Source organism: Bos grunniens, chromosome 27, assembly GCF_055505025.1.
Source record: "Bos grunniens cultivar Pamir isolate PY7600 chromosome 27, Bosgru_T2T1.0, whole genome shotgun sequence".
Lineage (NCBI taxonomy): Eukaryota > Metazoa > Chordata > Mammalia > Artiodactyla > Bovidae > Bos > Bos grunniens.
Window position 1 is genome coordinate 17,875,140 of NC_141191.1, and position 19,047 is coordinate 17,894,186.

General features: G+C 39.9%; 1 protein-coding gene across 5 annotated transcripts in view; it reads left to right on the plus strand.

Moving 5' to 3' along the window:
* Positions 1 to 17,215, plus strand: part of TLR3 (toll like receptor 3) — a 189,350-nt gene extending 172,135 nt beyond the window's left edge. Inside the window, exons 3-7 of one of the 5 annotated variants that reach the window (XM_086380120.1) lie at positions 5,890 to 5,957; positions 8,459 to 8,910; positions 10,413 to 10,604; positions 13,482 to 15,331; positions 16,374 to 17,215. In XM_086380120.1, coding sequence (XP_086236246.1) covers positions 5,927 to 5,957; positions 8,459 to 8,910; positions 10,413 to 10,604; positions 13,482 to 15,331; positions 16,374 to 16,602 — 2,754 coding nt within the window. In that variant the 5' untranslated portion in view covers positions 5,890 to 5,926 and the 3' untranslated portion in view covers positions 16,603 to 17,215. Of the gene's footprint in view, positions 1 to 5,527; positions 5,968 to 6,080; positions 6,524 to 6,552; positions 7,738 to 8,458; positions 8,911 to 10,412; positions 10,605 to 13,481; positions 15,332 to 16,373 lie in introns of those variants that run through there. The other 4 variants (XM_086380122.1, XM_086380121.1, XM_086380123.1 and 1 more) reach the window with 4 other exon arrangements.
* Positions 17,216 to 19,047: the final 1,832 nt, after the last annotated feature.

Below are 19,047 nucleotides of genomic sequence, written 5' to 3' on the forward strand. Positions count from 1 at the left end.
AACGTGGACATGAGTTTGAGCAAACTCTGGGAGACAGTGATGGACAGGGAAGCCTGGAGTGCTGCAGTCCATGGGGTCACAAAGTGAGTCAGTCCCCACTTAGCGACTGAACAACAATATACCCTCCAACAATGTAGCCAGACCCCTCACCTTGACTCATATTTTAATACACTGTTTAACTCTAACCAGAATGTTTTTAGAGACCCCAGAAATTTCAGGTCTCTTTTCTTGGCTGTGTTCAGTTGTGTCCAAGTCTTGGCTGATACTGTATAAATGGGGAACTTGGGGCTCTTTGTACTTCTTTTCCTCCTTTCTACTCTCACGATTAATTGTTTTCTATTAAGTTTATGGCAAATTATGCCCAATCTCTAAAAGTCTCCTCTATTATTTAGGGGTCGTCAAATATACCCCAAAAATGGAACTCAAAACTAATATCCGAACATCAAAGAGTCGATTATAACAGAGTTTTTTAAAAAATGCTCTCTTTTTTTTTTCACATAAGGTAGAAGACTTTATTGGTGATCAGTCTTTTACATTAGATAGATTTTGTCACATATTTGGCAACTTGGGGACCCAGTTTGAGACCCTGATCAGGGGTTGGTCAGCTCCTCTTCTTAAAGAATTCACTCACTTCCTTTGAGGGCCTTTCACAATCCAAGGCACTTTATAACAGGTAGTGTAAGTGGAAAGAAACAGTACCATTTCTTTTGGTGATGTTAAAAATGTACATTTAACTCTTATATAGGCCTATTTCTAGGTAAAGAATAAGATTAACATTTTATACAGACTGTAGACTCTAGATTACAGCTTTCTGAGTTGCATTAGGTTTTTGTACTTTTTCTCCAAATCTTTAGCCTAATAAACCTGCCTTTCCCCCGCCTCTCTTCCGCTTTTACTTCTCATTTTTTAAGGACCGGTTCTCTTATTATAAATTACCCAGAAACAGTGTAGCTTCCTCTTAGGGGAAAGGCAAGAAGCATGTTCAAAAGCAAATACCAATTCTTTCAACCCTGGACAACCTCTTTAATTTTCTGTGTTTACCTTGCCTGGGAAATGCCATGGACAGAGGAGCCTGGGGGGCTACAGTCCATGGGTTCCCAAAAGAGTCGGACATGACTTAAGAGACTAAACAATAACAAATTCAAAATTTGCTTTATAAAGTGGAAATCAACCTGCAGGAGCATTCAGCTCTCACCAATGACCATTTCGATTTGATTGCAGTAAATTATTAGTTGCTTTTGATACTTTGAACTTCCTTGTGTTAAGTGTGATTGTTTAATGGCTTTGTCTAATATTTATAACTCCATTCATTGGAAACCCAGTAGGCATCAATTCATTCAGATTTAATTAGGATATTTAAAGTGTGGTTGTTGTTGCTTGCTAAGTTGTGTCTGACTGTTTGCAACCCCATGGACTGCAGCACATCAGGCTCCTCTGTCCTCCACTATCTCCTGGAGTTTGCTGAAATTCATGTCCATTTAAAGTGTAGGATGATGTAATATTGCATATCAACTATACTCCAGTTCAAAAGAAAGGGGAAAAGTAAGAATAATAAGGACAAATGCTCTTATCAGCAGATTTTGATTTGAAATTAAGCTGTTCCTCATACAGACAGAGGTAGCACCCCTAGGGTTATTTATTTAATCATAACTCTGTAGAACAATTCCAGGAGGCCAGTTTACTCATAATAATTACTGAGAAAATGTCCACGTTGAAAATAAATAAATAGTGTAGGATGATTGTGAAGTGGAATTTTTTTTTTTTTTTTTTTTGCTACCCCACATGGTATGCAGGATCTTAATTCCCCAACCAGGGATAGCACCTGTTCCCCCTGCAGTGGGAGTGAGCAGTGTTAACCACTGGAGCTGGGATTTTATTTTTTAAATTAATAAATGAATACCAAATTTGAAGCAAAGAGTTTGAAGCACCCTTCACCATATCCTGAGACTGTCAGTGAAGAAGCGCAAGACTCATTCACAGGAACCCACCTCCCTAGATTTACAAGAGAGAGAAGGTCTAACCTCTTTCAACCACCCTGTAAAATTACCAAGAAATAACAAAATAAAGTTCAAAGTAAGTAGATGCTCTGTGTGACAAATGTTGTGCGTATGTGTTCTTTTTTCTTTCGGAGGGGAAGTTCAGGTTCACTCTTGCTTAGTAGACATGAATGAACGTAACGGGAGGGGCGCAGTGTTACTTCCTCTCATTAAAATTCTTGCTGAGTTTGTTGTCTGGCCAACAACAAACTTAATTTAAACCGTCACTTCAGTAAGCAGAAATGGAAATGACACTGGCAAGAGGAATTGCGTCTTTCAGTTTATTATTTTTGTGTTTTTTAAATTTATTTTATTTGCTTTATTATTTTTGGCTGCACAGGGTCTTCACTGGTGCACTAGGCTTTCTCTAGTTGCAGTGAGTCAGGGCTACTCTGCAGTTGCAGTGCTTGGGCTTCTCATTGTGATGGCTTTTCCTGTTGTGGAGCGCAGGCTCTAGACTCAGGAGTTGTGGTGCACAGGCTTAGTCGCCCCATGGCATGTGGGATCTTCCTGGACCAGGGATTAAACCCATGTGCCCTGCATTGCAAGGTGGCTCTTAACCACTGGCCCACCAGGGAAGCCGCATGTGCCTGTACTTTAGAGGAAGAGTTCACAAAGAAAAAGCAATGCCTTCTGGAATTTCAGACAACTCAGAGCAGAGTTAATGTCCTTTCTGAACAGTGGTTGTGAAAGGACACCAGTGAGCACAGTTCAAACTGACTGTCATCTGATGCTTTGAGGGAAATATAACTGTTTATCTAGGTCCATAATATACTGATCACATAATAAACTGATGGGAAGTTTTTTGTTTTGGAATCAACATTGACATACAATATTATATTAATTTCAGGTATACAGCATGTGATTCAGTATCTTTATGCATTTTGATCACAATAAGTCAAGTTATAATCTGTCACCATGCAACCTTGTTCTCAGATTATTGACTCTATTCCCTATCCGTTACATACTGGTGACTTACTTACTCTGTAGCTGGAAGTTTGTATCTGTTCTCCCGCCCACCCACTCTGGTAACCACCAGTTTGTTCACTGTATCTGTGAGTCTGTTTCTGTTTTGTTTGATTTGGTTGTTTCAAGTCCATGTATGGACATATATCACAGTTTTAATTCCTTAAAAAGGGGAAAATAAAGTTTTTCACTGTAGCACCTACTGCCATAATAGATAAATAAGTTAATGCATAATTAAGAAACATACACTGGAGAGAAACTAACCTGTGTTGTTTTTAGAAGCCAGCATGAACTGAGGACTAATCATATCTCAATGGGAACTGGTATTATGCCTAAACTGATAATTGCATTATGAGATCACCATAAAAATTATTTTGGGGAGCCATTCATTAGTTCAGCCAACATTATGGAAAGCCTGATATGTACAAGAAGTTATAAGGCATAAGAGATGGGTGTGTTGGATTATGGAAGAAATGAATTTTATGTAATGATGTCTAACACATCACTCCAAAATTTTTTGATTTAGTACATCACGTTATTTATGTTTGTTCTTCTGGAATTGTTGGGGCAGGACTTGTGGGCACAACTCGTCTCTGCTCACTGGGGCATCAGCTGGAGTGACTCAACTGGGATTGAAAGACCCGGTCCCAATGTGGCATACTCAGTGGCCATCTTCTGGCTGCTCCGTTGGAGATACCGGCCAGACCCTTGGTTCTCCTCCCTGTTGCCTTGCACAAGGCTAGGCTGGGCTTCTCGCCACATGGCCACTGGGTTCTGAAAGGAAGCGGGAAAGTCCTGACATGCCAGTGCTTATCCAGCCTTGGCTAGCTGCCTGCTTACTAATATCCCGTTGGCCAAAGCTAGTCATGTGGTCAAATCCAGGGTCAATGTGGAGACCACTCAAGGGTCTGAATACTGAAGGGCAGCCTGGTCCGTTGGAGCCAGCAGTGTTAACCTACCATGGAAGAGTGACCGGAGAGTCACACACAAGTACATCCTGCCCTGCCTTTGGGGGCTCACAGAGGAGAAGCCTTCTGGATACTGGGAATGTTTTATTGCACATCCCAATGCGTAGATGTAGTGGATAAATCGTTTACTCAGGACAGCTACCTGCTTATGCTTATAGCATAGGTGTGACAACAGAGGCTCAGAAAAATGTAGCCACAAGGTGGTAAGCCCAAAGCTGGGGCCCAGGAAAGGGCATTTTGCATCTGAAACAAATGTATTTCTTGCTCTCATTTCTGCAGTCAAGTCAAGCTAGTGACAGGTTTCACCTGTTCCAGGCTCTTTTCTTCCCTTGTTTGTATAAAGCATTGCAGCAGCTTGCAGTATGTCTTCAGGCAAAGCCCTCTTCTCGCTGTGTTTCATTTTCCTTCTTTCTCAAACAAAGAAGCTGGATTCAGTGATCTCTACAGTTCCTGCCGATTGTTATATTTTACTACATAACATGATAGTGAGAAATGGAAAATTTCCTGCCATATCAGTAAACAAGGATGTCATAGTTATCAGCGATTGTAGCCCTCCAACCTGAGCTGTTCAGCCCTGAAGGAACTCAGGAAGGAAAGAATACCTGCCATTTAGCAGCCATCAGACTGTAGCCACTCCCCATGGTGAGCCCTGAGGAAACTCAAGATGTGAAAACATAGGATTCTGGCCCCAGATACCTAAGGTGTACATCAAAGGAATGATTTCAGTGGAACCAGACTCTTGCATCTTCCTATACATAAAAAGGTGCTAAATTCCTCGAAAAGTGTTAGACACTCAGTCCTGTCTGACTCTTTGTGACCCCATGGACTGTAGCCCACCAGGCTCCTCTCCCACGGAGTTCTCCAGGCAAGAATACTGGAGTGGGTTGCCATTCCCTTCTCCAGGGGATCTTCCCAACCCAGGGGTCTCCTGCATTGCAAGTGGATTCTTTACCATCTGAGCCACCAGGGAAGTCCTGAGAAACCAGGAAGTCTGGTTTCTTTAATTAATGGTGGTTTCTTTAATTAGTGATTGAATTGATACTCCTGACTACCTGCACTTGGTTGGAAAACTCCCATATATCCTAGTTCCTCCTCTTGCCTCCTCTGAATAGTTTCTCAGAGCTATCTAAAATGCTATCTCCCGGGCTGCATTTCTCATTTTACCCCCAAGCAAACTTACCTCCCAACTCTAAAAAAAAATTGAGTAATTAAAAAAAAATTAATCGTATCATGTTACATTAACAATGAAAAAGATGTGTTCATTTTTTTGACAAGCATATTCCTTACACTAGTTGAAGTCAGTAAAGCTAATTGATAACTAAATAGCGAATCTGAATTTTCTTTCGATGTGTCTATTTGTTCCCTAACAGAGTCTGACCATGTAAAGTGGAACAGAATGAGTTAGGACTGGCTCGTGGCTTTGCCAAAGCCAGGTTTTACTCTACTGTGAAACTTGGTCTCTTTCATCAAAAGGTTAATTTCTATATTATTTGCCTTCCAAGGTTGCTGAAAAGATAAAGTGAGATAAGAGAAGTGAAAGTACTTAGCTTTAATTAGGGACTGAGGGTTTTTTCTGTTCCTCTAATCACATTCTACTAGATTTCTGACAGCCATGCATCAGACTTCAGTTTGAAAAAAAAAAAATAGAGGAATTCACTCTCAGTCAGATATTCATCAACCTCTAGAGTATTAGCTCTGCTCATATCAAAGGGTGAAGTCTTAATTCTTTCAACATTCTCTGTCACTGTGTCTGTGACCCTTTTAATAAAACCGAAGGGACTGTACATGGAAAAGGAAAAAGAAGACATTTTTAAGAAGCAATAGAAAACACTTCTGAGACTGTGATGTTTTTCTTTTGAATGTACCAAGTAGAAAAGCTTTTTTTTTTTTTAACTTTAGTTTCACTTTCAAAACTGCAGCACATTCCCCAGAGGAAAACGAACTGGATTTGGACTAATGAAAAAAGGAACGGTCAGCTGTCGTCACAGTAAGTGAAGGTACATTTTTTACATTCTTACTGGGATAGGAGCTCTCATGTTGGGTAAAGCTAGAATTACATTGGTTTGAACATTCTTTGGTCTTTATTTGATCTGGTGCTTGAAGTGGAGTCAGAATCATTCAACAAGGAGAACAGAGGAAAGGGGAGAAGGTGAAGGAGTGGGGAGAAGTGTATGGTAACACAGAGAACAAGTGACAGCAGCAATTTCTAATTAACGTGATGAAACATTTTGTGTGGTATTCTTTTTCTTTGTGATGTTCTGTAGTGGGAAAGCACACTGAGGAAGTGATAGAAATCATTTTGCACCCGCCTTCTTAAAACAAACAAAAAATCATATCTTTTCTTAAAGATACAAAGCCTTCTGAGCTTTAAAGAACTTACCTCCTTTTCTCAGTTTTGTTGGCTGGAGAGGAGATAGGGGCTGACATTCGATAGTGAATCTGACTATGAGAAAACATTCAGGCTTTCCTAGGAGTGAGTAAACAGCTTTCTTCGGCCTAAAAAGGAAAATGGAAGAAGATGAGACATGGAACAATGTCCAGACGTGTAGAAAGGTCAGAAATGAGTAAATGTGGGTTGATCAGCCTCGGGCAGTACTGGTTTGGGGAAGTTGGCTCCAAATTTTCAAGTAGGATTACATGTTAGTGTGTGTCTGCGTAAATTTAGGGGAAAATGTTGTGAATTTACAAACCAAACTGTACAAGCCAAACTATAAATAAGGATTAAGCAGCCTGGCTCCAGAAGCCATGTCCCAAACATTATTGTCTTTCACTTGGAAAAAGAAATGTATAATCCTAGGTTTTCCAAAATTGCAAGGCTCAGTGAATCTACTTTTCATCTCTTTCAGCCTTTCTTTGTTTCTATTACATCTCATGAAACATCAGCTCTTCACTCTCATCTCATTCTCTCGCTGTGTTTTTGTTTGTTTTACCGAAGTACATTCTAGAATTAAAGTCCTTTATGTAGGTTGCTTAGTTATAAACTTATGGAGTCTGTGCATATCTCAAAATGCTTTTTCCCCTTATCTTTAATTGTTCAGCCTGACATGAAATTTGAGGTTCAAAATTATTCCCCATGAATGTTTTGAAAGCTTATCACTATTGTTTTCTAGTGACTTATGTTGCTGGTGAAAAGCTTTGTAGCCATCAGGATCTCTTTCCTGTGGAAGTAATGGATCATATATGTTCTCCTTAGAGAGTTTTAGGATGTTTTTGGTGAGTGATCACAATTCTGAAGTTTCATAAGAGTATGTGTATTTTTCCTTTTTCACTCACCCTGCCTGGCATTTGGAGAGTCTTTTCTAGCAGATGAAGTGTTATCTCCAGATCTGGGAATGTCTTTCAGTCCTTACATGTTTTATAAATGGCTTAATCCTTCTCAGTAATTCTGATCTCTAGCTGTTGCCCTTCTGGAAGCAGTAAATGTCACCTAGACAAGGAGGGGAGTGTATTTCGGGGACTGTGCCTGCTGCTGCTGCTGCTGCTGCTAAGTCGCTTCAGTCGTGTCCGACTCTGAGTGACCCCATAGACGGCAGCCCACCAGGCTCCCCCATCCCCGGGATTCTCCAGGCAAGAACACTGGAGTGGGTCGCCATTTCCTTCTCCAATGCATGAAAGTGAAAAGTGAAAGTGAAGTCGCTGAGTCTTGTCTGACTCTTAGCTACCCCATGGACTGCAGCCTACCAGCCTCCTCCGTCCATGGGATTTTCCAGGCAAGAGTGCTGGAGTGGGGTGCCATTGCCTTCTCCAGGGACTGTGCCTATGAACTGGTAAATAGAGGTCCTACCCTTATGGTACTAGGAGAAGAGTTTTAGGAGTAGGTTTTAAAATGAGAAATGTAACAATAGATTAAATGAAATAAAAAATAACTAATGAGAAATGTGAAGAGGATGAGGAAAGAATATAATTAAGTTCCCTATTTTTTGGGGTGTGGGAAGAAACTACTTAACGTCTGGAAATAAAGAAATGGAAACATAAGGATATCATTCAGGTTTGTGTAAGTGACCATGAGAATTAAAAGTAGAAGCTGTTAAGAGGTTCACCTTGGAAGTTTGCAACTGTGCCGTGTGCTTTGCTTAGTCGCTCAGCTGTGTCTGACTCCTTGTGACCCCATGGACTGTATCCTGCCAGGCTCCTCTGTCCATGGGGATTCTCCAGGCAAGAATACTGGAGTGGGTTGCCATGCCCTCCTCCAGGAGATCTTCCTGACCGAGGTATCAAACCCAGGTCTCTCATATTGGAGGCAGGTTCTTCACCACTGAGTCACCAGGGAAGGGGAGAGTTTGTGGGTTCCATTTGTGAGTTTTTTGTGCTGATTCAGTCCACTTGATGTATTATTTGTATAAAACATACTTGTTTATCATAAATGTTATGAGTATCAAGAGGACACATAGTCACGTTTGGTTGCATATTATTACAAGGAATAAACCAATGAATATGAAAGCGTATGTTATTAATGCTGTCCATTATGTCTATGCTTTTCTTTATAAGGCAAAAGCATGAGCAGACCTTTGCCTTATCATATCCACTTCTTTTCGGGACTGTTGACCTGTTGGATACTGTGTACATCTTCTGCCCACAAATGTACTGTTAGACATGAAGTAGCTGATTGCAGTCATCTGAAGTTGACGCAAATACCTGATGACCTCCCAACAAACATAACTGTGTTGAATCTCACCCATAATCAACTCAGAAGATTGCCACCTGCCAATTTTACGAGATACAGCCAACTTACTATCTTGGATGGGGGATTTAACTCCATCTCAAAGCTGGAGCCAGAACTGTGTCAAAGTCTCCCTTGGTTGGAAATTTTGAACCTCCAACACAATGAGATATCTCAGCTTTCTGATAAAACCTTTATCTTCTGCATGAATTTGACTGAGCTCCATCTAATGTCCAACTCAATCCAAAAAATTAAAAACGATCCCTTTAAAAACCTGAAGGTAAGAAGGAAATGAACATTTTCATGTAAGAAATGAAAAATATATTATCAAATATTGTTTTCAAGTCGTTTATGCATCATTAGACTTTGTAGCTATCGAGGTGAAGAATGAGAAGTCTGATCTACATAAATGGGAAGAGGGGTACCCCACACTCAAATATGGCCATTATGATTGGAAATATTTTCAAAAGAGCAAATACTGTCTTAAGTCAGTTTCAATCTTAATTATAAAGAACTCTCCTCTCTTGCATCCTTCCACTTGAAACAGAACTTAGATATAAGATGTGGAGACGAATCAGAATATCCCATGATGAAAGGCAAATAAACTCTCAGTACTGCTGATTTAGCACCTGCAGGTATGAAAAAGTGTCGAGTCCAAAATCTGATTTAAATAAAGTTAACAAATTGACCCATTATAAAGCAAATTGTTCAACTAAAAATTATCTCCTTTTGATTTATGAAATCTTCTACAGTATTGCTTATCCAATGGCTACCACCTTTTTCTTGTCAGCACTTTGCTTGAATTGTAAATCCATGCAAAATGTATGCTAAATCTGAGGCAATTATTAAGTGCTTTTTTATATCAAGGTTATTTTCAGAACTCTTTGTTTTCTTCATTTTGTGGGCTAACAAAAAAACTGAGCATCCCTTGGCCTTAGATACCAAGAATAATGAACACATTTAATACGCTTAGACATATTTATAAAATGATTCATTGGATAGCTGGAGACTTGAAATGCTTTCTTGTCATGCCTGATGTTGATGTGGAAGAAATGTCTTTGGACTCAAAGACCTCAAAATCTGGTTAATTGCTTGCAAGATGTTATTTTTATTTTTAAAACATAAATTGAAGGCTTATGCTATTAATAGACATTACATAAGACTTTGCCCTAACATGTATCAGCTTTTCCTTATGTTTTACCTGAGTGGAAGTTTACATATTCAAAAGTAGCACGAAATGGTAAAACATCCCAAAGCACAGACGAAACAAATAAAAATTAGTATTCTGTACTAGTCAGGATGCAAAATTTACACAACCACCAATATTTCTCAATATAAAAATCCTTTTAAAATTTCGTGGCCAGTAACATTCTCTTCATGCCTCTTAAGACGCTGTTTCTTCAACTTTTTTTCTGTTGTTTAGATTCAAGACTAATGCAAGACTATTTACTTGATAAGCGACATGAATATTTCCTACATCATAAATGAAAGCTTATTATAAATAAGTAAAATGCTTATTAAGAATATTCTTTACATCATGACAAATAAAACTTGTCCTTATATTTTGGAAGAGAAGTAAATTCTTTGAATTAAGAAATTCATCTTTGTAGCAATGGTGTTTTCAGTAACAATCAGGATTTCTTACTACTCCTACAGTTTTCTAGAGAATAATTGAGATGTGCTATTTTGCTGTCCAGTTATTTCTAAGATGCATGTACATTTAGAAGAACCATTTTTGATGCCAAGACTATAACTTACATACATATTTTTTTTCCTCCTCAGAATTTAATCAAATTAGACCTCTCTCATAATGGCTTATCATCTACTAAATTAGGAACTCAGCTCCAACTGGAGAACCTTCAAGAGCTTCTATTATCAAATAATAAAATTTCTTCACTAACACCAGAAGAATTTGATTTCCTTGGCAATTCTTCTTTAAAAAGATTAGAGTTGTCATCAAATCAAATCAAAGAGGTAAGGTAAAAATTCCTTTGTACTTTTCAGTGTGGGCACACCCTAATTGTTTCATATGGATGAGAATCTAAAGCTAGAGATGAGGAAGGGATGATAACCTTTGTCATGTTTTCCAGAAATCCTTCACACATACTGCTTTGGGCCATTGCCATCAGCCTCACAAGAAAGTGAGTTTGGTAGCTATTAGAATCCAGAATCTGGGGCTGTGCTGTCAAAAAGAAGTGGAGGGTCCACTACAGACCAGAACTTTGGCCTTGGGGAACTTACATACTTTTCTTGGTCTAATTTCCTTGCCTATAAAGTGGAAATAATGCTACCTCTTGTACAGAAGTCCTGGAAAAGTTAATAATAGTATGATGGTTAAGAGCACAGACTTTAGAGTTGGGTTAGCTGACTCCCTGTCTGGGCTTTATCTGTTAACAATTATGTAATTGGGCAAATGATTCAAGTTCCGTCTACTTCAGTTCCCTAAATCTAAAATGGATATAGTAATTACACTTCCCCATAGGGCTGTGTGGGGAAGAATTTAGCAGTTTCTGGCATGTAGGAAGTTCTCGATAAATGATACCTTGCATTATATTTTTACAAACATCTTCCTATAACGGAGTAAACCTAACCTTTTTTGGGGGGTCTATGACCATCAATTTGCTAATGATTTTTGCATACAGGTATGTCTGTATTTTATTCCTTTACAAACCAAGAAGAAGAGTATCGGGAATTCTAAGCAAAATCAAATTTTTTTAAAGCTATGTTGATTTTTCAGATAAAAAAAGAGACTGTGAATGAAATTATCCTGAGATAATAATTAAATATCTTACTCAAGCTATTTGTGTTCGTTTTGAACAGCATTTTTTTGTTTAGAACATTTATTGTAGAAATATGTAAATAAATAAATGTAAAAGATGTTAAGTAATGAGGGAAAAAAATCATCCAAATCCCCACGATCCAAGGCAACCAGTGTTAGAATTTGGATATGTTTGTATCCAGCTTTTCTCCATGTAATAAAAGAAATAACAACAGAGCAACTGAAATTCATACAGTACTTATGTGTCAGGCATTGTGACAAGTTCTTTTTTTATTAACTTTATTTTGTATTGGGATATAGCCGATTAACAATGTTGTGATAGTTTCAGGTGATTAGCAAAGGAATACAGCCTAATTTTATACAGTTCTGTAACTAACTTATGCTTATCGTGGTTTTACACAGGAGTAAATTGAGGGACTTCCCCTGGCGATCTAGTGGCTAAGACGCAACACTCTCAGTGCAAGGGGCCCAGATTCAATCTTTGGTCAAGGAACTAGATTCCACGTGATGCAACTAAGAGTTTGCATGCCACAACTAAGTCCTGGCACAGCCAAATAAATAAATAACTTAAAAAAAAAAAAAAAGAGTAAATTGAGATGAGGAAAAGTTAAGGAACTTACCCAGAATCTCAGGTGATGGGCTGGTAACAGAGCTGAGTTTCTGCAAGTGTTAGACTAGGGCATGTACTCTTCCCAGCTGTGCTGTATTGCTTCTCTGAGGATGATGGTGCATCCTGCCTTTTAAAATTAATATCATGTCATGAGTATCCTCCATGTCATTAAGAGTTATTCAAAAATTTCATTTTAGTGACAGAAAAATAACCCTATCATATAGATTTACCTTAATTAATCTGACCCTTAATTAATTAAAGACCCTGATGCTGGGAAAGATTGAGGGCAGGAGGAGAGGGGAGTGACAGAGGATGAGATGGTTGGATGGCATCACTGACTCAATGGACATGGGTTTGGGTGGACTCCAGCAGTTGGTGATGGACAGGGAGGCCTGGTGTGCTGCGGTTCATTGGGTCGCAACGAGTCGGACACGACTGAGCGACTAAACTGAATCTAATCATTTTCCTGTTTTGTATTTTGACTCACTTATGATAAAGCACACTTTCTTCCATGTCTTTGTTATTTCTTCCATTAGCCCTAAGGTCACAGAAGTGACATGCTAGAAACCAGAGCCTCTTTGCACTCCTGGTAGACTTGATCTATCCTCTCTGGATTCCTTCTCTCCTGCCTTCTGCCCTCTTGTTCCAGCACTGAGTCCCAGGGCAGCCAAGGCTTCCAGTGAGGGACTGGGGGGCAGAGCAGAAGGCAGATGGAAACAGAAAAATGAAATAGTCAGGAGAAAACTTGTTGGAAAAACAGAGAGTGTCAATAGAGCTCAGAGTCACAGAAGGGAAAGTGCCTGTCAGTGAACACTTCGGTCAATGGGTGGTAATAAAGTCCGCTCATTCATTCCGGGGTGTTCACTGAGAGCAGTGATCACCAAGACAGAAACAGCATCTGCCCCAGAGCTTACTTTGCAAAGAGTTTACTAATTACAGTTATACTCAGTGTGGTGAAATAAAAGGGCTAAGTGTGTGTGTTAGCCACTCAGTCGTGTCCAACTATTTGTAACCCCTTGGACTGTAGCCCACCAGGCTCCTCTGTCCATGGGATTCTCCAGGAATACTGGAGTGGGTTGCCATTCTCTTCTCCAGGGGATCTTGCCCACCCAGGGATCAAACCCAGGTCTCTCGCATTGCAGGCAGATTCTTTACTGTCTGAACCACCAGGGATGCCACTTAACCTAGTCTGGGAGATCAGGGAAGACCCTCTGAAGAAGCGGCAGGGAGGCCAAGATGTGGGTGCTGAGTAGTGGCCAGTGACCATGGAAGTACAGGCTGGAGCAGGAGGCGGGTGACCCAGGCACAGAGGAAGGAGCTGGGAGAGAGAGGGATGGAGTGAAAACCCGGAGGAGGTGGTGAGAGAGGAAAGGAAATTGAGTAAAGAACTGTGCCTGTTTTCCAAAGGTCATACAGACTGCTGTGTTTTCAATATTAACCTCTTCTTCCATCCCACTCTTAGTTCTCTCCTGGGTGTTTTCATGCCATTGGAAAATTATCTGGCCTCTCTCTGAACAATGCCAAGCTGAGCCCCAGTCTCACAGAGAAGCTCTGCTTGGAACTGTCAAACACAAGCATTGAAAATCTGTCCCTGAGCAGCAACCAGCTGGACACAATCAGCCACACGACCTTCGATGGACTGAAGCAGACGAATCTCACCACGCTGGACCTTTCCCGTAACTCCTTACGTGTGATGGGTAATGACTCCTTTGCCTGGCTTCCACATCTCGAATACCTCTCTCTGGAGTATAATAACATAGAGCATTTGTCTTCTCACTCTTTTTATGGGCTTTCCAACTTGAGACGCCTGGACTTGAGACGGTCTTTTACTAGACAAAGCATTTCACTGACTTCGCTCCCCAAGATTGACGATTTTTCCTTTCAGTGGCTAAAATGTTTGGAGTACCTCAACATGGACGATAACAACTTTCCAGGCATAAAAAGAAATACTTTCACGGGATTGGTGAGGCTGAAATTTTTAAGTCTCTCCAACTCCTTCTCAAGTTTGCGGACTTTAACAAATGAGACATTTCTATCGCTCGCTGGTTGTCCTCTGCTCCTACTCAACCTAACCAAAAATAAAATCTCAAAAATTCAGAGTGGTGCTTTTTCTTGGTTGGGGCACCTGGAGGTCCTTGACCTCGGCCTTAATGAGATTGGGCAAGAACTCACAGGCCAGGAATGGAGAGGCCTAGACAATATTGTCGAAATCTACCTTTCCTACAACAAATACCTAGAGCTGACCACCAACTCTTTCACCTCAGTTCCAAGCCTTCAAAGACTGATGCTCCGAAGGGTGGCCCTGAAAAATGTGGACTGCTCCCCTTCGCCTTTTCGCCCTCTTCCGAACCTGGTCATTCTGGATCTAAGCAACAACAACATAGCCAACATAAATGACGAGTTGCTGAAGGGTCTTGAGAAACTAGAAATTCTGGACTTGCAGCATAACAACTTAGCTCGGCTCTGGAAGCATGCCAACCCTGGTGGCCCTGTTCAGTTTCTGAAGGGCCTTTTTCACCTCCACATCCTTAACTTAGGGTCTAATGGCTTTGATGAGATCCCAGTGGAAGCCTTCAAGGACTTACGTGAATTGAAGAGTATTGATTTAGGAATGAATAATTTAAATATCCTTCCACAATCTGTCTTTGATAATCAAGTGTCACTGAAGTCATTAAGCCTTCAGAAGAACCTCATAACATCTGTTCAAAAGACTGTTTTTGGGCCAGCGTTCAGGAACCTGAGTTATTTAGATATGCGTTTTAATCCATTTGATTGTACCTGTGAAAGCATTGCCTGGTTTGTTAATTGGATTAATAGTACCCACACCAACATCTCTGAACTGTCGAACCATTACCTCTGCAACACTCCGCCCCAATACCATGGTTACCCAGTAATGCTTTTCGATGTATCGCCCTGCAAAGACAGCGCCCCATTTGAACTCCTTTTCATGATTAACATCAATATCCTTTTGATTTTTATCTTTATTGTACTGCTCATCCATTTTGAAGGCTGGAGGATATCTTTTTATTGGAATGTTTCAGTGCATCGAGTTCTCGGTTTCAAAGAAATAGACAGAGCAGAGCAGTTTGAATATGCAGCATATATAATTCATGCCTATAAAGATAGGGATTGGGTCTGGAAGCACTTCTCCCCAATGGAGGAAGAAGATCATACTCTCAGATTTTGTCTGGAAGAAAGGGACTTTGAGGCAGGTGTCCTTGAACTTGAAGCAATTGTGAACAGCATCAGAAGGAGCAGAAAAATTATTTTCGTTGTAACACAGAATCTATTGAAAGATCCACTATGCAAAAGGTAGGTGAACACTATGACATTTGAAATGTATTCTTATCTTTAAACTGAGCTTTTATTTTGTTTTAATTTTATTTTATTGATTTGGCTGTGTCCAGTTTTAGTTGCAGCAGTCGGGACTGTTCATGCATTAAAGGGGTGCGTGGGCTCTCTAGGTGGCCCATGGGCTCAGCAATTGGTGGCATGTGGGCCTAGTTTCTCTGCAGCAAGTGGGATCCTAGCTCCCCTGTGCATGCTTGCTCAGTCACTTCAGGCATGTCCGACTCTTTAGTTCCCCCACCAGGGATCAAACCCATGTCCACTGCACTGGCAGGTGGAGTCTTTACCACTGAGCCGCCAGGGAAGCCTCTGAACTACCAGAAGGAAAGTGAAAGTCGCTCAGTCCTATCGAACCATTTGCGACCCCATGGACTCTACAGTCCATGGAATTCTCCAGGCAAGAATTCTGGAGTGGGTAGCCATTCCCTTCTCCAGGGGATTTTCCCAACCCAGGGATCAAACTGCCCGTCCCATATTACAGGCGGCTGAGTCCTTAAGGAAGTCCCTGAACCACCAGGAAAGCCCCTGAATTGAGCTTTTAAATATTACTAACATTATTACTCCGGAGAAGGCAATGGCACCCCACTCCAGTACTCTTGCCTGGAAAATCCCATGGACAGAGGAGCCTGGTGGGCTGCAGTCCATGGGGTTGCTAAGAGTCGGACATGACTGAGCGACTTCACTTTCACTTCCCACTTTCATACATTGAAGAAGGAAATGGCAACCCACTCCAGTGTTCTTGCCTGGAGAATCCCAGGGACGGGGGAGCCTGGTGGGCTACCGTCTATGGGGTTGCACAGAGTTGGACACGACTGAAGCAACTTAGCAGCAGCAGCAACGTTATTACTCACAACTCAAAGTATTTTAAAAATAAAATTAAGAAGAAACATAACCTGGGTTTTAGTGACAAGACTAAAGTTAATTACAAGGAGAATGTTAGATTTTAGAGTGTTGGGCTGTTAAAAACTGTGTATTGATGTATGACTTAATAATGTTTTTAACTTAGATTCAAGGTTCACCATGCAGTTCAGCAAGCTATTGAACAAAATCTGGATTCCATTATATTGATCTTTCTTGAGGAGATTCCGGATTATAAACTGAACCATGCACTCTGTTTGCGAAGAGGGATGTTTAAATCTCATTGCATCTTGAATTGGCCGGTTCAGAAAGAACGGGTAAATGCTTTTCATCATAAATTGAAAGTAGCACTTGGGTCCAGAAATTCAGCACATTAAATTTATTTAAAGACTGAATTAAAGGAGTAAGTTTCCTAATTTAAAAAAGTTCCATGGTAAATTTACATTTTCCTTGACAATAACATAAATCTGTTCATTCATATTCATAAGTAAGAATATCACCACTATGTCTCTTCTATGGAAATATGTCTCCCTATTTCAGGCCTTTTGTTACCAATTGACATAATCTGACCCAAAATAAACATATAAGAATATCTTTTACTAATGAACACACAGGTTACTGAGGCCTATGAAAACAGTTTTGAAATAGTCCTCAATTTAAAGAAAAGTTAGAGGTATATGAGGGTTTGTGATAAATATATCTGTTATTTTTTTTCTGGATGCACTCAGAATAAAATATGACTTTTAAGAAAAGTTAGAGGTATATAAGGGTTTGTGATAAATATATTTATTTTTTTTCTGGATGCACTAAGAATAAAATATGACTTTTAATGGGTACAATGCTATTTCAGTTGTGAAAGGGTAAAACGTAAAACGTACACCTATATTTTTAAAAGTTTAATTACAGCAATTTTTTAATTGCAAACTTTGTGTTTTAGTGGTGCCTGTTGCAGTGTTGATTTTATTAAATATTAAATTACATTTTAGTGTACACATGTGTGTGTGCTCAGTTGCTGAGTTGGGTGTCTGACTCTTTTTGACCTCGTGTCTGGGAGCTTCGGTCCATGGGATTTCCCAGGCAAGAATACTGGAGTGAGTTGCCATTTCCTTCTCCAGGGGATCTTCCTGACTCAGGGAGCAAACCCGTGTCTCTTGTACCTCCTGACTTGGCAGGCGGATTCTTTACTACTGTGCCACCTGGGAATCCCATATACTCAGGACAAAAAACATTTATTCTTCATTTTGATTACTTAATACAATGAATCTTTTAATGAATACTTATGTTTCCTGATATTTGGATTTCTGAGGCATTAGAAAAAACAATTCTTTTGCTTACAAGTGTTTCAGGAAGGCTTACTTCCCAAAGGTTAATTAGTAGATTGGCTTTGTGGAAACAAAATATTGTCTTATCCTGGTCACAGACTCAGGAGATGGCCCTGGCTAATTCACTTGGTTCCACTGGGATTTTCTGCCTGCCAATCTTGAAAATTATAGTGATTAACAAAATGTTAACTATTCCTACCTGACTCATTTGAAAAGACCCTGATGCTGGGAAAGATTGAAGGCAGGAGGAGAAGGGGATGACAGTGGATGAGATGGTTGGATGGCATCACCGACTCAATAGACACGAATTTGAGCAAGCTCTGGGAGTTGGTGATGGACAGGGAGGCCTGGCGCACTGCAATCCATGGGGTTGCAAAGAGTTGGACACAGCTGATCTACTGAACTGAACTGAATTATTCATATATCATTAGTGATGATGATTGTGGTATAATATATTCATGTAGACTATATTATTATAACCATTTAAAAAGTATCCTGTGTACAAGTTACTCTTATGATTGTTTTGTTTTACTTTCATTTTACAATTTAAAAAGGGTCTAATTATTGGAAATTGACGTGAATAGCTTTTTTAAACCTTTATAGTTCTGGTATTCAAATATAAGGGAGAGTTGAAATGATCATGCTGAGATATTTTCTGTATCTGAAGCACTCATTTGTCTGCTGAATTTAGGAAGCATGTGAGATGTCACATTTTGGAGATTTGATTTAAATATTCTATATTTCATATTAATATGTATATATACACACACAGAACTATTAAATAGTACAGGGTAGGTTCATGTAATCCTAAATAAAGTACACTCGCTGTACTGCTGGTTCTGAAGAACTCTACAACAACATGAGTATATGGAGAATTCATTTTCACTCTCACATTTATATGCCACCCTTATGCTTGAGATGTTAGTTTTATTGTTTTTTGTAAAGATTTGTTTTCTAATGGTGAAAAGTGAAAGTGAAAGTCACTCAGTCATGTCCGACTCTTGTGACTCCATGGACTATATAGTCCATGGAATTTTCCAGGCCAGAACACTGGAGTGGATAGCCTTTCCCTTCTCCAGGGGATCTTCCAACCCAGGGGTTGAACCCAGGTCTCCCAAATAGCAGGCGGATTCTTCACCAGCTGAGCCACAAGGGAAGCCCATCTGTGAAAGAACCCTGTTTTATTTTGGCATCATAAAATAAAAATCACAACTGCTTTTTTCTTGATGCACTTTGTATGTTATCAATACTCCCAACCTCACTGAAACATTTTGAGGTCTGGCTGCTGGAGCTGGACAAAGTTATATTCACAAACTTTTACAAAATGTAACAACTTCAAAACACTTTTAAATACTTCAATTTAGTGATTTTTCAGGCTACCAAAATTTTTTCTCTTTTAAATGACTCTAAAGTAAGTTCCCGGAGAAGGCAGTGGCACCCCACTCCAGTACTCTTGCCTGGAAAATCCCATGGATGGAGGAGTCTGGTGGGCTGCAGTCC